Here is a 17,744-nt window from a genome sequence, read left to right on the forward strand (position 1 = left end):
TTTTTTTTTTTCTTCGAGACAGGGTTTCTCTGTGTAGCCCTGGCTGTCCTGGAACTCACTGTGTAGACCATGCTGACCTCGAACTCAAATCTGCCTGCCTCTACCTCTCAAGTGCTAGGATTAAAGGTGTGCACCACCACCGCCTGACCAAAAAATAAAGTTTAAAAAGGCAATTTAAGATGTGCAGCTTGTTTCCAAGCCCAAAGCAGTTAAAAGCTCTTTTCAAAAATGTTATAGGTGTGTGGGTTTTTTTTTCCTCTTACGATATGAACCCTAAGCTTAGACAACAATAAGCATTTAAGACATTAGCAGGAGCCGGGCGGTGGTGGCGCCCGCCTTTAATCCCAGCACTTGGGAGGCAGAGGCAGGCGGATTTCTGAGTTCGAGGCCAGCCTGGTCTACAGAGTGAGTTCCAGGACAGCCAGGGCTACACAGAGAAACCCTGTCTCCAAAATACAAAAAAAAAAAAAAAAAGACATTAGCAGGGACTTGAAGGAGCAGCCATAGCTGAAGCACAGAGGGCTTTGGACAGTGAAACTCATGCATGTGAGAAGCAGGCTGAGGAAGCCAGAATTATGACTATGTCCTGGGAAAAACAATGATGCTTCTGGACACCGGAACTACCGTATGAATTACACCTGGTCATGGTGGGCAACAAAGGTGCCCAGTAAGTTACAGACTTTAGGACCAGTGATTTCTACGTGCCCCCTCCTGTCTTTGCCCTCCCTACCTTTTGAACAAGAGCATCTTAAGTGGTTAAGTGGAAGAGACAACATGCTGTAGTTCATAGCTCTTTGGCTAGCAAAAAGCAAGTCCCTTCCTGAGCTGAAGTTGATGAACTGTACCCAGATGGCCTAATCCTATCCTGAACCTGGTTCAGATTTTCTCTGCTTTGAGCTGCCAATGTAATGATGAGACTTGGACAATCCTGGGAGCAATGAGTTAATGGAGCCAACCTTGGGACAGCTCCCAGTGATTTACGGCAAATGAAGCTAGTCATAAAAGACAGTGGGCCATCATTGCATTATTCTCTTTTGTATTATTTTCTCTGGAGAAACCAACTGTTCCATTATAAAGACACTCAAGCAGACCTACAGAGAGGTCCAGATGGCAAAGGTTAGATCCCTCATGCAACAGCCACGTGAGTGTAGCAGCCATATTTCTCAGAAAGTGATCCTTAAGAAGCCTGTAGCCCCTGCTGTGCATGCCTTCATGGGAGAACCTGTGCCATGAAGCCCAAGCTGCTCACAGGAGGATTCCTGACCCACAGGAAAAGGGAACCTAAATATGTTAAATGAAGCTCTGACATTTGGGGCCATTTGTTACACATTTGATAACAGGTACACGATCAGCTTCCTGCTCTTTCTCCTCAGTTCTCAGATGCCCACACCCAGTTGTTTCTGGTTTTCTGTTATACTTTATTTTGTTTTGTCTCTGCACCAAAACTACAGTTTTCATTATTTTGCCTTTGTATTGTATCTTTATGTCTTACAGACTCACTGCTTCAAAATTGACAGTAATTGCAGGCGTCTGTGCTTCCACTGATTTTGTTGTTGTTGTTTTGTTTTGAGGTAGTTTTAGTAAATATCCTAAGCTGCTTTCAAACTTGATGACCACTGCCTCTGCCTCCCAGGTGTTTCCATTACAGGTATACACATTCCTGACTTTTTGTTTTTTTTGTTTTGAGACAATCTTGATGCAGAGTCGCGCATAGTCTCAGATTCTATATAGACCAAGCTAGCCCTGTGCTTGTGCCTCTGCTCAGTGTCTACCTCCTGTCTCCTGGGATTATGGATGAACCTATTTTTTCCTCTGTACTTTCTGTGAGAGTTATGTTTGGGCTGTTCTCACAGATCCAAGTTTAAGCAGCCCTCCCACCTCAGCCTCTAGTAGCTGGGCCTTAGGGTCCCCGCTACCAGGCCTGGTCTTCTATTTAAATTTTATATGTATCTCTAAACATACATAAACACACATACACACAAAAACCTCTTAGCTGGGCATGATGGCACATGCCTTTAATCCTAATATTTGGAAATAGGAGGCAGGGAGATCTCTTAAGTTTGAGGCTAGCCTGGTCTACAAAGTGAGTTCTAGGACAGCCTAGACTACATAGAAAAACCGTATCTGTCTTAAAAAAAAAAAAAAAAAACCTAAATAATAATAATAAATAATAATAATAGCTCTCAAAAAGCAATTTCTGGAATTTGTCTTAGAGTTGAGACAGGCATGTCTCTAACACATCTCTAAAGGTATATTTCAACATTTGGGAAGCTGAGACAGGAAGATTAGTTTTTGATTTTGGTTTTGGTTTTTGGTTTTTCGAGACAGGGTTTCTCTGTATAGCCCTGACTGTCCTGGAACTCACTCTGTAGACCAGGCTGGCCTCGAACTCAGAAATCCACCTGCCTCTGCCTCCCAAGTGCTGGGATTAAAGGTGTGCGCCGCCACCGCCTGGCTAAAAATTAAAATTTAATTTTTAAAAATGGTGAGGAGTATAAGTCAGTGGTAGTGTATTTGCTTGGTATACCCTCATGGTCCAGGGTTCAACCCCCAGCACTCAAAGATAAACAACATCACTGTACTCAGTCATTCAGCAAATGTATACTGATCATCACCTGTATAGTCCTCGGGAAGTACATGTCAAAAACAGACACAGGCGTAAGTGCTGTGAAGAAAAGGAACCAATACTCTGAACCCAAAGAAGCTATGGAACTGCACAGGAGTGGAACTGCCCTGTGGAGGGCAGCATGCTGAGTTGCACACTGCCCAGTGAAGCACACTCGTGGCAGGCTGACCCATGCAGTCAGAGAGAGCACGGCCGGGTGCCTACAAAACAGCAGGTTGGCAGGGTAAGGGCATAGTTATGGGGAGGGTACTTGCTATACTCAGGCACTAGTAGCTGGGCCTTTGGGGACCTGTTGTCATGCTTAGACTTTCATGTTAATTTTACATATACATAAAAATAAACTTTTTAGCTGGGCATACTAAATTATATACTAGCTGTATCACTGCACTTGACAACCAGAGTGGCATGGAGTAGTCACATCCTAGTGAGCCTTGGAGACATGGAAGAGTATTTTCAACCCCCAAGCAGTGTCACACAGCCTATATTCAAGTGGCATGAGTGAACACCAGTTGTACTGCTAATCAACTTCTACTTCCTCTCCAGCAAAAAAGGGAGAAGCTGTCGCCACTCTGCCTCATCCCCACAGTGACATCACCCCGGGAAGAGCAGCAGCTCCTGGCCAGCACCTCCAAGGTGAGGCCCTGGAGGCCCGCGGGTTGGACAGTTGTGACGGCTGCTGTTCTTTCCCTGTCTCTTGACTGCGTCCTCTGCTTCCCCCACAGCCTGTGGTGAAGCTTCTACACAACCGCAGTAACAACAAGTACTCCTATACCAGGTGAGCACTGTGGGCCAAGGCTGCGGCTGCATCCTCACACTCCGCAGAACCCTAGGGTTAGCACAGCTCTGCTGTCCCGTGGAGGACTATGGTCATATGGAGAGACTACAGAATGCCTGCCTGTGGAATGCCCCATCCTAGCTGTGCCACCTGTCATCAGTAAATGAGTTTCAAGCCAAGCCTGTGATAGTTGTTAGCATAGGCTAGTTCCTTATTTCCCAACAGGATTGGTTCCAGTGTTGTCTATTAACATATCCATACTCCCAGTAGTCTGAGGACACGTTGGTCTTCATCTAGAGATAATCCTGTGGCACCAGAGGATAAAGTAACCTGCCTAATGTTGCATAGTTAAAATGTGGCAGTGCTGGGGTGACAGCATGGTTGAGAGCTCTGGGCAGTGATTTGCCCTGCAAATGCTTCCCTTCTGGGGCCTACAGTCAGAAGTGCCCTGCTGCACAGGACTGGAGTGCTGGGAATGTGGGCCCCTGTGGGGGGAGCAGAGGGAAGGAAGATAGTCAGCTAAGGCTTGCTGGCCCCTGGTTCTCAGCACTTCAGATGACAACTTGCTGAAGAATATCGAGCTGTTTGACAAACTCGCCCTACGCTTCCACGGGCGGCTGCTCTTCCTCAAGGATGTTCTGGGGGACGAGATCTGCTGCTGGTCCTTCTACGGGCAAGGCCGCAAAATTGCAGAGGTGTGCTGCACCTCCATAGTCTATGCTACGGAGAAGAAGCAGACCAAGGTCAGAGGGGATCAGGGAGGGGTGGGAGGTAAGACTGGGACCCTGGACAGAGGTAGATCTGCAGGGCTGGCAAAGGAAAGCTCTGGTGGTTATCAGGGATCAGGGTTCTAGTTCCTGGCTATGTAGTTTAGGAAGGTCACCCCATTACCTATGAAATGAGGCTGTTAGATTAGAGAAGATTCTGTTTTCCTTTTCTTTGTTTGGGGTGCTGGGAATTAATTGGTCCCCAGGCCTTGTGAAGAGCATGGTTTACCTGTTTGTGGCTTTTTAAAAAAAGCTGTATTTTTATGTGTCTGAGTGTTCTGCCTGCATGTACATAAATATACCACATATGTGCTGGTATCTTGGAGGGCAGAAGAGGGCATCAGATCCCTTGGAACTACTTGTGAGCAACCATGTGGGTACTGGAAAATGAGCCTGAGTCCTCTGCCAGAGCAGCACGTGCTCTTAACCATTGAGGCAACTGGCCGGTTTAAAGCAGAATCCTTTTTTTGTTTTGTTTTTTTAGTTTTTTGGTTTTTAGAGACAGGGTTTCTCTGTATAGCCCTGGCTGTCCTGGAACTCATTCTGTAGACCAGGCTGGCCTGGAACTCAGAAATCTGCCTGCCTCTGCTTCCCAAGTACTGGGGTTAAAGGCGTGCACCACCACTGCCCAGCTTAAAGCAGGATTCTTAATGTAGACAGTGGAGAGGGTTCAGAGCTGTTTGCAATTCCCAGAATAGCATACAGGCTTAGAAGCATGTGTGCATTTTCTGTATGGAAGGTCCATGGAGCTGGGTCCAGTGTGCATGTGATCCCAGCACTCAGCAACCTGAGGAAAGAGGAGCATGAGTTTAAGGACATCTGGGCTACGTAGAAAGAGCCTGTCTCAAAACCTATCCCTAAACAGAAGGTCCATGGTTCACTTTAGAACCTCAAAAGGCCCAGTACCAAGAGCAGGTTTTGTTTTTGCAGTATTGCATAAGGAACTCAGGACCTCATGCAGCTAAGCCAGTGCTGTACCACAGAGCCACCTCCCCAGCCCTTTGTTATTTCATTTTGCTTTGAGACAGTCTTCCTATGCTGCACAGGCTGGCCTTGAACTTGCAGTCCTTCAGCATCAGCTTTGACAGCCAGAATTATACACCTCTCAGGACAAGACAGGCACAGTGGCGCACACCTTCAGCTTCAGCACTCTGAAGCAGTTCTGGACCTGCCAGGGCAACATAGTAAAATTCTGTCACTAAAAGAAAAAACTAAAAACCTCAGGACCTTCTGAGTCTATGCTGTGAATGTGGTAGCCATCAGTGAGCATCTCACAGTATCCAGGGCTGGAGAGGTGGCTCAGTGGTTAAGAACACTGGCTGCTCTTTAAGAGGACATGGGTTTGATTCCCAGCACACACCTGGAGGTTCACAACTCCAGCCCCAGGGGATCTAACACCCTCTTCTGGCCCCCGGGGGCACTGCACCCGCGTGATGCACAAACATGGAGACAAAACACCCACACATATAAAAATTAATTAGTTAAAATTTAAAACTGTCTCAATACCCAATCTGTTAGGCACTGCCCCAGACTCCAAACCACATACGCAGCATGTTGAACAGAGTGCAAATCTTTCCTCAGTGGTGTATGACGAGCAGTCTTTCTCCGTTGCCTGTCAGCTAATGAACTTGTGCTTTCAGACTCAAGCCAAGCATCATTTCTTTTTGGATGCATTTGCTCTTGAAATTTCAATGCAACTGCCCCAGACAAAGTTGTCAACCCCCCTTTTTAGCTGCACAAAGTGCTGTGGTCTTGGGGAGAACAGTGGCTGCAGAGCAGTACTATGCCTTTTCCTTTCCAGTGTCCCCTAGCTAGTATTAGCCTGATAGTTGTCACCTAATGGAAGGACTACGAAACATTGATCAAAGGCATGGAATGTACCTCATCTTTGCAAAGGTTTTTTTTTTCCCTGCAATTAGGAAGAGGTAGCTTAAGAGGAGGGTGTGGTGTGTACACCTGTAATCACAGTGGGGAGCAGTCACAGTCGTATTGGCTGGCCTCGTACAGGAGGATTGCAAGTTCAAGACCATCTTGGGCAACCTAGTAAGACTGTCTTAAAATAATTAAATCAGCTGTCTTGAACCCCTCCCAAAAAAAAAATCAAATCAGTAATAAACAATTAAGAGTATGGTTATAGCTCAGCAGTAGAACAGGTCCAGCATGCATGAGACTCTGGGTTCATCCTATCCTTTTCTTTTTTCTTTTTTTTTTTTTTTTTTTTTTTTTTTTTTTTTTTTTTTTTTTTTTTTTTTTTTTTTTTTTTTTTTTTTTTTTTTTGGTTTTTTGAGACAGGGTTTCTCTGTGTAGCCCTGGCTGTCCTGGAACTCACTCTGTAGACCAGGCTGGCCTCGAACTCAGAAATCCACCTGCCTCTGCCTCCCAAGTGCTGGGATTAAAGGCGTGTGCCACTACGCCCAGCTCATCCTATCCTTTTCAATACTGCCCAGCAAACTGCCCCCTTTCCTGCTTCTTTTTCCTCTGTCTTCATTCTGTCTTGGCATCTGAGACACGTCCCTATCTTGCTGCCAGCCTTCATCTTGCTTCCTCTAGCTATGTGCTTCCCTCTCTTGAGTTGGTCAAACACCACATTCCCAGCAAGGCCTGGTCTGAATTCCCTACTTTAAAGATGAAAATCTCTTGGGAAAGGCCATTCATGTCCCATTTTCCAACTTTTTGCATAAAATGTCATCATCTGACTTTAGGAAGAATGTGTCTGTGTTCTTCCCCTAGACTCCCAACATGCTGAGGGCAAGCATTTGTTTATAATACTACATTCCTGATGCTTGGAACAACCCAGGGATAGTGGCAGGTACTCAGGACTTATTAAATGAAAAGCAGTCCAAGAGCCTAGGCAGAGAAGGAAAGAAAACAAGCCTAACTGCCTGCAGGGCCTGGAGGAGAGCCCACAGAGGAGCCACTAGGGAAACACTGCGGGACTGGGCCAGAGGCAGGAGCTATGGGTTGCTGGCCTTTTGCAGGTGGAATTCCCTGAGGCTCGGATCTTCGAGGAGACACTGAACATCTTAATTTATGAGAATTCCCGTGGCCCAGATCTGGCTCTGCTGGAGGCCACAGGGGGTGCAGCTGGAGGTGGTGGGGCAGGCCGAGGAGATGACGAAGAGAACCGAGAGCACCGTGTCCGGAGGATTCATGTCCGCCGCCATATCACCCATGACGAGCGTCCTCACGGCCAACAGATTGTCTTCAAGGACTGACCTTGATCTTCCTCAGCTTTCCTGTTGCTTCTGGGACCTAGTCCCTCTCTCTTTGCCCCGGCTCTGCTGGCCAAGTCGTGGGTCTTCCCTCTGTCCCCTCATTGCATGCTATGTTCAGTGAGCCCTTTCCTTCCAGGCATTGCCACTCACTGCTAACCACACGGTACATTCCAGCATTTCCCTCTGGTGGGGCTCTTCAGAAAGCCAGTGACCACCCCTCCTCCACATCCTTGTTCTGCCATCTTTCTCTTACCATCTGGTTTAGAATGACACAGGATTCCCTTTCCATTTTGTTAATACATTGAACATACATGTAGAAAGGAGAGTACCATCAACCACACTCCAAGCTGCTTTCCGCCATTGCAACAGTACTTTGCCCCTTCTGCCTCACCATTCGCCCTACCTCCTTAACTTTGTACTAGGCTGGCCTGGACCTGGACCAGCTCGGCTATCTTGATCTGTTTCATATTATTTATTATTTTAATTTTCTATTAAATTATTGGAATAAAGTTGAGCTGAAGGTCTGCTGCTGATTCTCGGGTGAGGGATGCAGAGACGGCTTGTGTTAAGAAGATGCCTGGCTGTTCATGTGGTAGAAACATGAGCCCCTTGCCCCAAGCCCTAGCCTGCGATTGGTAACTAGGAAGGAAAGAGTCAGGACTTAGGAGAGGATTCACAATTTGTATTCAATGCTGTCTGAGTAAGTCACACCTTCCTGCCTCTCACGGTGGAAAAGAGGTCCTGACCACAACTCAAGCTGTCCTTGAGTGCAGCATCACTCCAGCTCTGGTGCTGGAAGGGAACAGCTTCTTTCAAGGGTCTGGTGCGAAGACAAAGTCAAGAGCTTGGCGTTCCGCCCCAGCCACGTTAGGGTGCCAGAGGTCCACAATGAAGACCACTCGAGGCCCATCTTCAGGGGATCCTAGGGCACACAGGGATGGAGACAGCAGCTGACACGAGAACTTCTGTGCTAGAATTCATATCATAGACTGAGGAAAGCAAAGGTCAGTACCAGGCCCTCACCAGTGGTTCATTTAAGCCAGGGTTTCACCATGTAGCCCAGCCTTTAAACTTACCACCCTCCTGGCCCAGCCTCTTGAGTGTCACCATATCTGGCATCTATAGTGATAACTCTATGTGCCTAAAGTGGGTACATTTTATACCAGCTGACAGCATGATAAGGTTAAGTAAATGCCTGAGGTCCCACAGCAAGAGGACGGAGGTACAGATAGTCTAGCTTAGGGTCCTAGCCCATATGCAGTTACCTGGTAAAAAAGGCAGATGCCCCCCCCCCCCCAGGAGGTTGGAGGAGTGTGACTTGCCCAAGGCTGTGCAGTCCCAAAATAGTGCTGCTGAGAGAAGATTGGCTAGAATCCCTCAGCTTTTTGGTCCCCTGACCCACCAGAACGTGAGTCCTGTTACCATTATGAGCCACTGTGTGCAGGAAGGAGTCGTCCACCAGGAGGCAGTGCCCTTCAGCCCAGCACTGGGGCTCACCACCAACAACCAGCTCACAACTAGGAGGGATCTTCAGGCCTGTGAGGAGAGAATGGGCATCCACTATTCCTGCCTGTGTTCAGGGGGGCTGCCCACTCAATGGGCCTCACAGGCCAGATTCCGTGGTCTTCTCAAAGGTGGCCGGAGTACATTCACAACACAGTATGGTCTGAAGGATGTTAAGACACTGGGAAGTCCTGCTGTGGGAAGCATATCTGTCATTTGGAAAAAAAGCTCCCCTGAACAATCTCCTTCTGGATTTTCTGTCAGTTCAGTTCCAGAATCTACTGTGTACTGGGGACTTCTCCCATGAGGCAAAGCTAATGGCTCTGGTTTGACCCCAGAACCTCAGTCAACCTCAGTCAACCTCAGTGTGCTGAGAAAACAGCAAACTCTGATGGCAAATAAGACATTCCAGAATGTAGCATCTGGAAAAGTCCTTAAGACTGGGTAGTTTTCTCAGCGTCACTAAGGCTGAAAGTCCAACATGTGCGTGGAATCTGCAGGGAGCATCCAGGAAGTCCTCACCAGGGGCCAGGGGTGGGGACCAGCTCTGAGGCAGAGGGGTCATCCCTGAGAAGTCCCAGCTCCCAGCCCCAAGGCCTGTAAATTGCTGGGGAAGCTGCTCTGTAGGAGCTCCGCATCATGCCTCTGGGTGTCACGTGGCACAAAGGGGCATGAAGGCAGGTCTGGTAGGAAAAGCAGTGTGCCCCAAAGCATAAGACACATCCAGCCAGCAGCACAGAGATTTAGGGTAAGCTGAGGTTTACTTTTCTGATTTTCTTTCAATCTTTAGAACATTAGAAAAATCTCGCCGGGTGGTGGTGGCGCACACCTTTAATCCCAGCACTTGGGAGGCAGAGGCAGGTGGATTTCTGAGTTCGAGGCCAGCCTGGTCTACAGAGTGAGTTCCAGGACAGCCAGGGTTACACAGAGAAACTCTGTCTCAAAAAAACCAAAAAAAAAAAAAAAAGAAGAAGAAGAAGAAAAGAAAGAAAGAAAGAAGGAAAGAAAGAAAGATCTCAGGGGGCTAGGGAGATGACTCAGCGGTCAAGAGCACTGACTGCTCTTCCAGAGGTCCTGAGTTCAATTCCCAGCAACCACATGGTGACTCAACCATCTGTAGTGAGATGTGATGCCCTCTTCTGGTGTCTGACAACAAAAAAAATCTCAGGTTGCTGCTATTGAGCACCCCACTAACATTGTTACTTATCAGTGAAGAAGCCTAAAAACAGTATGCCACCTACTGTGCACACCATCAATTCCAGCACGCAGGAGGTAGTGGGAGGCAGATCTCAGTGAGTTTGAGGCCAACTGGTCTGTATTTAGAATTTCAGGCCAGGACTGCATAGTGAGATGTAGATTATCTCACTATACTCCCTAGACTAAATAAAAGAGAAATAAGACCCAGGCTTACCTCAAACTTGGGATCCTTGTCTCGGACTTCCAGGTGCTGAGACTCCAGGCATGCAAGACCATGCCTTACTCAAGGCTGTTTCTTTACAATTTAAATTTTATTTTCTGAGTATTTTCTCTTGGGGCAAGTAACACTGACCACTTACATTTCAGTGAGGATTTCTTTTAAATTAAAACGGGGAAGGGTGGTTGGAGACAAAGAGTAAGGGTCAGCGTGGAACACCGTGCAAGCTGCCACTGACTGCATGAAAGTTTGCATGAAGGTGGAACTCAAGAGATCTGGTTGGGGAAGATTCTGAGAAGAGAGGCATGATAGGAACCATAGTGCAGAAAGACCCAATGGCAGAGAAGAGGTGGTGAAGTAGGAATATGGAGGGTTTGCAGACAGGCTATACTCACCCAGATGGCATCTAACCCGAGCATTGGTGGGTCCACAGCGGCCCTCGAGCCGGGCTCCAGGCAATAGAACAGAAAAGCCAGCATTGCCGAAGGTATTGGCACTCATGAAGCTCCGCAGCCCCCTCAGCGCCCGATAGGCTCCTGGGCACCGCCGGCAGTTGCTGGGTTGGCACCGGCCTGCTTGGTACAGCAGGAGCTGGTAGCATCCAGGGGCCAGGGGTGGGGACCAGCCCCGAGGCAGAGGGGTAGTTCCTGCGAAGTCCCAGCTCACAGCTGCGAAGTCTCGCAAAATGGCGGGGAAGCTGCTCTGTAGGAGCTCCACATCATGCCTCTGGGCATCACGTGGCACAAAGGGGGACGAAGGCAAGTCTGGTAGGAAAAGTAAGCCAGGGCGCTGAATGCCCATGACTCCTGTCCCTCCTGGGAGGCCAGAGCCTCCCTGAGCTGCCCGCCTCACTCTGCCCATCCCAGCCCAGGAGTAACGCCTGGCATAGGCCCGAAGCCGCCTGCTCACTAGCCCTTCTGCCCTGGGTCCTTCCCCAGGATCCCCAGGGCCCCGTGGGCCAGTCTGTGAACATACATCAGGCATGCCACTAACACCCCCAGCTCGACTCCCAACCCCCAGGGCCTGCACGTCTTGGGAGCCCAGACGGTAGCAGTACCAAAGGAACAGAGAAGTGAGGGCTCCGAGGAGCACAGTAAGAGCTGAGGAGCCGAGGGGCAGTGGCCATGGAAACACGATAGGCAAAGAGGCCCTGGCTAAGAGGCAAGCTGCATCTTGCAGACCCCAGCTCCCTGGTCCACTCAGTTCTCCACCTGACCCCTCGATGACTGCTTCCTGATTCCCTCCCTTCCACATCCCCACTCCTGTTCACTCCTTCTACAGGCCCCACAACAGACCTTTCCCTCACTTCCCTCTATCTCTCCCCTTCCTTTTCTATTTGTCTCTACTCTAAGATCGCTCTACTGCCCTCTCTTCCTTCTGTGGCCCTCCTCTCCTTTCTCCTTCCCGCAGTCTCCTCTTCCTTTCCTCTCACTCCACCCTCAGTCTCCCAGTCTCGGCTCGTTTCTCCTCCCTCCACTCCAGCCCCCCTTTCCTTATCTACCCCTCCTTTTTCTTCTAGCTTCCCCTGACAACAGGGGTCCCTACTCCAACTGCCCCGCAACCCAACTCTATAGCGGCTCTTTCTCTTTCCTCTCTTCTTGACCTGTCTTCTCCCTCGACCGGGTCCGGTCCGTCCTCTCCGATTCCCGACCTCCTACACACCCCTTCTTGGGCGCCCACTCACCCTGACGTCACTCCTTCCCGCAACCCTCTCTGCTTAGCTACCCAGGACCCCTCCCAGAGGCAGCCGTAGCCCAGCCCTGCAAGGGGGTTAGGGGGGAGACTTCTCTCTGGATTTGCCTCTCCAGACCCCTCCCCCAGCCCTGACCAAGCGCCACGTGGGGTACAGGGACACAGTGCCAACCTCTTGCTGCCCCGCAATGCGAAAAGAAAGGCGGGGCAGACTCGGGGGCGGGGCGAGAGCCCTGACCCGCGCGTGCGGCCGGTGCTCTTGTACTGCGAGTCCGACCGTGGGCCTGCGGGTCCCTGGAGAGGTCGGCCTGTGACTCCCCTTTCCCCCGGCTTTGCTACGCCAGAGCCAGCATTGAGCGAGACGCGGGTTCGCGAAACCGGCTTCAGCCAATCCCTGGCTTCAAGGCCCGCCCGCGCAGGCGGGGCCGGGAGCTGTCCGCGCGCCGAGGTGCTGAAAGGGCGCCCGCTGCCTGAGTGGCAGAGCCAGGAGATCACGGGTGGTAGCCGCTAGGCTGCAGGCCTCTGTCGGGTCGCCTGCTGGAGGAGGGAGCCTCAACACGTACCCTTCAGACCCCTTACAAACCTGGATACTCCCCTTTTTCCTGCGGGAGGAGCAAGCCCATCCCACCTGAGCTTCTGTAAAGGGCATAGTGAAGGCCCTCGGGGAGGTCCGGGTGTGAACAGAGGACATACTGGACAGGCCAGGAAGACGTGAACCAAGCTGTGCCCACTCTCGGCACCTTAGGAAGACCTGATGCAGATACCAGATGTTCTGGAATGGCGCCGGGAGGGAACCTAATTACTACTGGGACCAGAGTTTCCTTCCGCTCCCCTAGGGGCCTCGGGAAGTGCAGATTACGGTCCTGGCTCAGGATCCCTCCTTCCTCCATCTGCACTTCCTCCTCCTCCCTCATCAGAGAATAAATCCCAGGCCCCTCCCTTTGCCCGTCCCCAGGATCTGACGTGGGCTTGACACCTTTCTCAGCTTCTCCCTCCCGCAGCTCCAGTGGCCGAGCTTCAGCTTCCCTGGTTCCGCAGCCCCTTCCCTCTTCTTCTCCGTGATAAGCCCCAGTTGAACCCCATAAGGGCCCTCTGGATCCTCAAGCCCACCCTAGACCCCCGGAAGCTGCCTTTCCCCTCCCACTTTCCCCCCCCGAATAGCTATCTATCCATCCCGATGGGCCCAAGCTCCCGAACAAGGGGATAACCTTCGGCCCTCTCGGCCCCACCCCCCGCAGCGGGAGCCGCGCCCCCCTTTGCCTTAGATCGCAGAGCAAAGGATAACGATTGAGCAAAAGGGGGCGGACTCCAAGAAACCCCTAGGCCAATTCTGCTCCTCCATCCCAAACGAAGAAAAATTGCCTTCCTTTGCTGACCCTTAGCAGGAAAGCAAAATTAAAGGAAAAGATAAAAGGACGCGGAGGGAAAGTGACAGCTAGATTATTCAGAAGAGCCACAGAGGAGAGAAATTAGCGTGAGTCGCCATGGGGACTCCCAAGGCCCAGCACCCGCCGCCTTCCCAGCTGCTGTTCCTAATTCTGCTGAGCTGTGCCTGGATTGAGGGTAAGGACATGTGGGGGTGGGCCCTGGGAAGGTTCTCGTGGGTCCTCTACCTTCTTTCTCTAAAGATATTGAGTCTTCCGAGCTTGTGGGGGAGGGGAGGGGCACAGTTGACTGGGAAGGGGCAAGCCAAGGCTCTCCTACTGGTACGTGGAGCCCTTGAACTCCTAATATTAAGGAGATAGAGAAATGAATAAGAAGAGCTTTTAGTTGTATCTTAGGGGTTAAATTCAGGAAAAGCTGGGGGAAGTTGAGTGGATTTCTGCGGAGGCGGTGGAAGCAGGCAGGGTACCTGGGTGGGAGATGGAGGTGCTGGGAGAGGTGCCAGGCGCTGTACACACAAATGTTCTTGGACATACGGACAAAGACAGATGAACACAAGCAGGTATATTCAATCCCTGACTCTACTCTGATCCCCATCCAGAGTCGAGAGAAGGCAGCAGAGGCTGTGAAGACCGCAGAGGAGAGAGAGAGAGAGAGAGAGAGAGAGAGAGAGAGAGAGAGAGAGAGAGAGAGAGACTGTCTGCAGAGGCAGAAACCCAGAGAGAAAGCTGGCACTGCAGAAGCAGTCTGGGAGATGCTGTCAGACTCTCCTCAGAGTTTTGGGATCAGGGGAGTGTTTCAGTGGGGAGGAATAGAAAGCAGTCCCAAAGCACAGCCTGCTAGAGCTGTCCAGGGTTGGTACTAAGGTTCTCACTGAAGGCCCAGAGACCAGGAGGTGGAACTCTTTGGGGGAGAGGGAAGATTGGAGTCACTCCTCAGGTCTTGGCTCTCAGCCCAGCCTGGGACCCCCCCTGAGTGTCTGATAAGATGTGCTCTGGGGAAGAAAATCTCTCCAGATAAGGACGGGATGTAGAGGAATGGAGAGGTTCACAGGACTTCACCTCCTAGGTCTGCCCCTGAAGGAGGATGAAATGATGCCAGAGCCTGGAAGTGAGACTCCCACAGTGGCCTCTGAGGATCTGGCTGAGCTGCTCCATGGGGCTTTGCTGCGGAAGGGCCCAGAGATCGGCTTCTTGCCGGGTGAGGCCCACAACGTGGCACAGAAGTATGATGAGAGACGGAGTAGCTGGCTAGAGGGAAGGCAGGTGGAGAGAGTTCCCTGGGAGAGACTCCTAGGAGGCCAATGAAAGTCAGGGGAGACAAGCAGAGAAAGAGTCAAAGCTGGCCTTCGACAGAACCAGAGACAGGGACAAAATGATGAACAGTCAAGAGATCATGTATACAGAGAGAGATCATGTATACAGAGAGAGATGTGAATTCTGACAACCAGAGTCACAAAAATGACGAGACAGAGAGTGATATACAACCAGCAGTTGATCTAGGATCATAAAACCAGAGAGCAATAAGAATGCTAAGCATAGAAAAGCTCCAGAGAGAGCTAGACAGAGAAGAGAGAGGTAGGCAGGAGCAAGAGCCAGATCTGGGGGTGGGGAGAGGCTCAAGAGGGCCGTCAAGACAGCGGTGGAACAAGAAAGGAAACTTTAGCTGCAAAAATTTGAAAGGATGTGGGGTGCCTGGGTGGGTAGGGGGAAATGGGGACCTGTACCCTGTGGGGAGGCTTTGGGGTGTTTCATTCTAAGCTGTTCCCTACCCCCATGGGCCAATTTGCTCCTCCTGTGTGCTGACTACCCTTAAACTATCTCAGGATCTGACCCAGACCCCACACTAGCCACCCCTCCAGCCGGCCAGACTCTTGCAGCACCCTCCCTGCCACGTGCCACTGAGCCAGGGACAGGGCCTCTGACGACAGCTGTCACCCCTAAAGGGGTCAGGGGGGCAGGCCCCACCGCGCCAGAGCTGCTGACCCCACCCCCTGGAACTACAGCCCCGCCCCCACCTGGCCCCGCCTCCCCAGTTCCACCCCTCAGGCCCGAGGGAGGAGAGGAGGAAACCACCACCACCATCATCACCACAACGACTGTCACCACTACTGTCACCAGCCCAGGTGAGGTGATGGAAAGGGCATGGATGCTCCCATGTGGGACTGCTTGAGGATCATGTGGAAGGAGATTTAGGGACAGGTCGGAGAGGGGTAATGACAAAGACCAGCGTTAAGGTCCAAGGGCTCTTCTATGGGCTTCCATCCATATTGTAGTTGGGGAAGGAAAGTCTCAGTAGACATAGAAAGGGAGCACTGGATAAAGATGGTGAAGGATTGCAGGGATACAGGCCAGCACTGAAGATGCTTGACTGGGAGGGCTTCACACAAGACCTCTCAGTCCCAACCACTTACATCTCTTTAGTTCTGTGCAATAACAACATCTCGGAGGGCGAAGGGTTTGTGGAGTCTCCGGATTTGGGCAGCACTGCCAGTCGCTCTGTGGAGCTCCTAGATTGCACCTACAGCATCCATGTCTACCCTGGTTATGGCATTGAGATTCAGGTACTTTTCTGTGGTGCCCATTGAGTGTGACTAAGTCTGGCCTGGGAATGGGTGAACCTGTTTTCTGACTTAGATAATCTCAAAACTCCTTTAGAGTTCTGCCACATGGGTGGTTTACTGGAGGGTTGGGGCTTAGGCTGTCATATAACTCCTCCCCCAGCTGATATGCCCTGGCCTCCCTGTATCTGCAACATGAGTGGTTTACTGGAGGGTGGGGGCTTAGGCTGTCATGTAACCCCTCCCCCTGCTGATGTGCCCTGGCCTCCCTGTATCTGCTTCTCTAGGTGCAGACACTCAACCTGTCTCAGGAGGAGGAGCTCCTGGTGCTGGCTGGTGGGGGTTCTCCAGGCCTGGCCCCCAGACTCCTGGCCAATTCCTCCATGCTGGGAGAAGGACAAGTGCTTCGGAGCCCAACAAACCGGCTGCTCCTGCATTTCCAGAGTCCTCGAGTCCCAAGGGGCAATGGCTTCAGGATTCACTATCAGGGTGAGGAGTCTGAAATGCCAGTAGAGAGACAAGAGCCACCTAGGGTACAGAAGACATCTCTAGCATCCTGCTGACTCAGGGTTCTGAGAGTCTTCCTCCTGCCTGGGACCCTCTGGGGGCAGGGCCCTCAAAAGACACACATATACAGTTGCTCACCCATTCCTGGATCTGTAAATGCAGGTGACTGAATCCAAGTAGCAATCCACTTATGCCATTCAATGAATTTTTACCGAGTACCTACTTCATACCAGGCTCTGTATTTGCCTTGGGGAAAACAATGAATCAGCTCACTATAAGTCTGTCTTTAAGGAGCTGAAGATCTGGGTGGAAACAGATAGTAATCGGAATGGTGATGTCCGTCAGGTAAGGACTATGATGGAGGAGAGGCCAGAGGAGCAAGAATCAAAGGGACCGGTGTTTTCCTAAGGAATATAGGAATGGCTTCTAGAGGAGGTGGTGACTAAGAAGAGACCTACAGGATGAGCTGGCCAGGGGAAGGGTGGGAGGAAAAGAGAAAGAAGCAACTGGAATGGATTAGAAGAACACATTCTGAGTCTCCGAGAGGAGAGAAAATGAAGCTCTTAGAAAGGAGGAAGACAGGGTTGTCCGCATCGTATCACCCAGGGCAGTTTATTTCACCCTTCTGTGTCTCTCGGCTCCGTCTGAAAAGCAGAAATTAGAGTACATACTGTGACGTGTGACTAGGATGATCAGGTGAGTCAGTGCTCATGGAGTATTTAAAACAGGGTCTGGAACACAGTAAAAACCTCAACAGCGTCAGTCAGAGACCCCACGGCCAAAGCAGAGAAGGCAGTGAATGAAGAACAAATGGAAAGACCACCCTGGGAGGGAGGCAGGGTGGCGGCTGGCAGGGACTCAGGGTGCAGGAAAGTGACTCTTAGGTTTGCAGTTTTGGCAACTCCTTCTGACTTCCAGGGCAGTAAGGGGAGTGTTTCATGCATCCACATACAGCTGAGCTACACGTGTGATCGGTGTTAGCCTATGTGTGTAGGGGGAGTGGCTTCTCGTAGTTAATGTACACGTATTTTCTAGCACACATACATGTGTGTGAGCTAAGGGACTTAAGACAGTATCCCCATCCCAGGCATTGCTGTCCTCTGCAAAGTTCTTTCATGTGCTCTTAGAGACAGGAGCTACTGTTCCTTGGTTCCATGTACTTCCCCCTTCTTCCCAGATACCATGTGCATCTTATTGAGCTTGCAGCGCATGTTCCTTCCTCACTCCCTGTGCATCTTATTGAGGTTGCAGTGCATGTTCCTTCCTCACTCCCTGTGCATCTTTTTTTTTTTTTTTTTTTTT

General features: G+C 50.6%; 3 protein-coding genes across 4 annotated transcripts in view; 2 read left to right on the plus strand and 1 right to left on the minus strand.

The window, feature by feature from the left end:
• The window catches only part of Kctd13 (potassium channel tetramerization domain containing 13), an 18,240-nt gene extending 10,337 nt beyond the window's left edge, over positions 1-7,903 (plus strand). Inside the window, exons 3-6 of the mRNA XM_031388342.1 lie at positions 3,170-3,259; positions 3,349-3,401; positions 3,949-4,144; positions 7,147-7,903. Of these exons, the coding sequence (XP_031244202.1) occupies positions 3,170-3,259; positions 3,349-3,401; positions 3,949-4,144; positions 7,147-7,383 (576 nt within the window). The 3' untranslated portion in view covers positions 7,384-7,903. The remainder of the gene's footprint in view (positions 1-3,169; positions 3,260-3,348; positions 3,402-3,948; positions 4,145-7,146) is intronic.
• A 141-nt stretch (positions 7,904-8,044) lies between these two features.
• Positions 8,045-12,998, minus strand: Asphd1 (aspartate beta-hydroxylase domain containing 1). Its single transcript, XM_031388341.1, has 3 exons — positions 10,696-12,998; positions 8,806-8,919; positions 8,045-8,305 (listed from the first exon to the last, which is right to left on the minus strand). Exons 1-3 carry the CDS (start codon positions 11,552-11,554, stop codon positions 8,196-8,198), a joined length of 1,083 nt encoding a protein of 360 aa, XP_031244201.1. The 5' UTR covers positions 11,555-12,998; the 3' UTR covers positions 8,045-8,195.
• Positions 12,404-17,744, plus strand: part of Sez6l2 (seizure related 6 homolog like 2) — a 21,217-nt gene continuing 15,876 nt past the window's right edge. The window contains exons 1-5 of one of the 2 annotated variants that reach the window (XM_031388339.1): positions 12,404-13,555; positions 14,444-14,575; positions 15,201-15,500; positions 15,799-15,938; positions 16,223-16,424. In XM_031388339.1, the coding sequence (XP_031244199.1) occupies positions 13,477-13,555; positions 14,444-14,575; positions 15,201-15,500; positions 15,799-15,938; positions 16,223-16,424 (853 nt within the window). In that variant the 5' untranslated portion in view covers positions 12,404-13,476. The remainder of the gene's footprint in view (positions 13,556-14,443; positions 14,576-15,200; positions 15,501-15,798; positions 15,939-16,222; positions 16,425-17,744) is intronic. The other variant, XM_031388340.1, reaches the window with a different exon arrangement.

The sequence above is a fragment of the Mastomys coucha genome, unplaced genomic scaffold (genome assembly GCF_008632895.1).
Source record: "Mastomys coucha isolate ucsf_1 unplaced genomic scaffold, UCSF_Mcou_1 pScaffold21, whole genome shotgun sequence".
Taxonomy (NCBI): domain Eukaryota; kingdom Metazoa; phylum Chordata; class Mammalia; order Rodentia; family Muridae; genus Mastomys; species Mastomys coucha.

Excerpts from the sequence above, each read along its gene's own strand:
- Asphd1 (XM_031388341.1), bottom strand. The coding sequence starts at position 11,554 with ATGTGGAAGGGAGGGAATCAGGAAGCAGTCATCGAGGGGTCAGGTGGA. Across the intron at positions 8,920-10,695 it reads TCGGGTTAGATGCCATCTGG|GCCTGAAGATCCCTCCTAGT; the intron begins GTGAGTATAGCC and ends CTCTCCTCACAG. Across the intron at positions 8,306-8,805 it reads GCACACAGTGGCTCATAATG|GATCCCCTGAAGATGGGCCT; the intron begins GTAACAGGACTC and ends TGTGTGCCCTAG.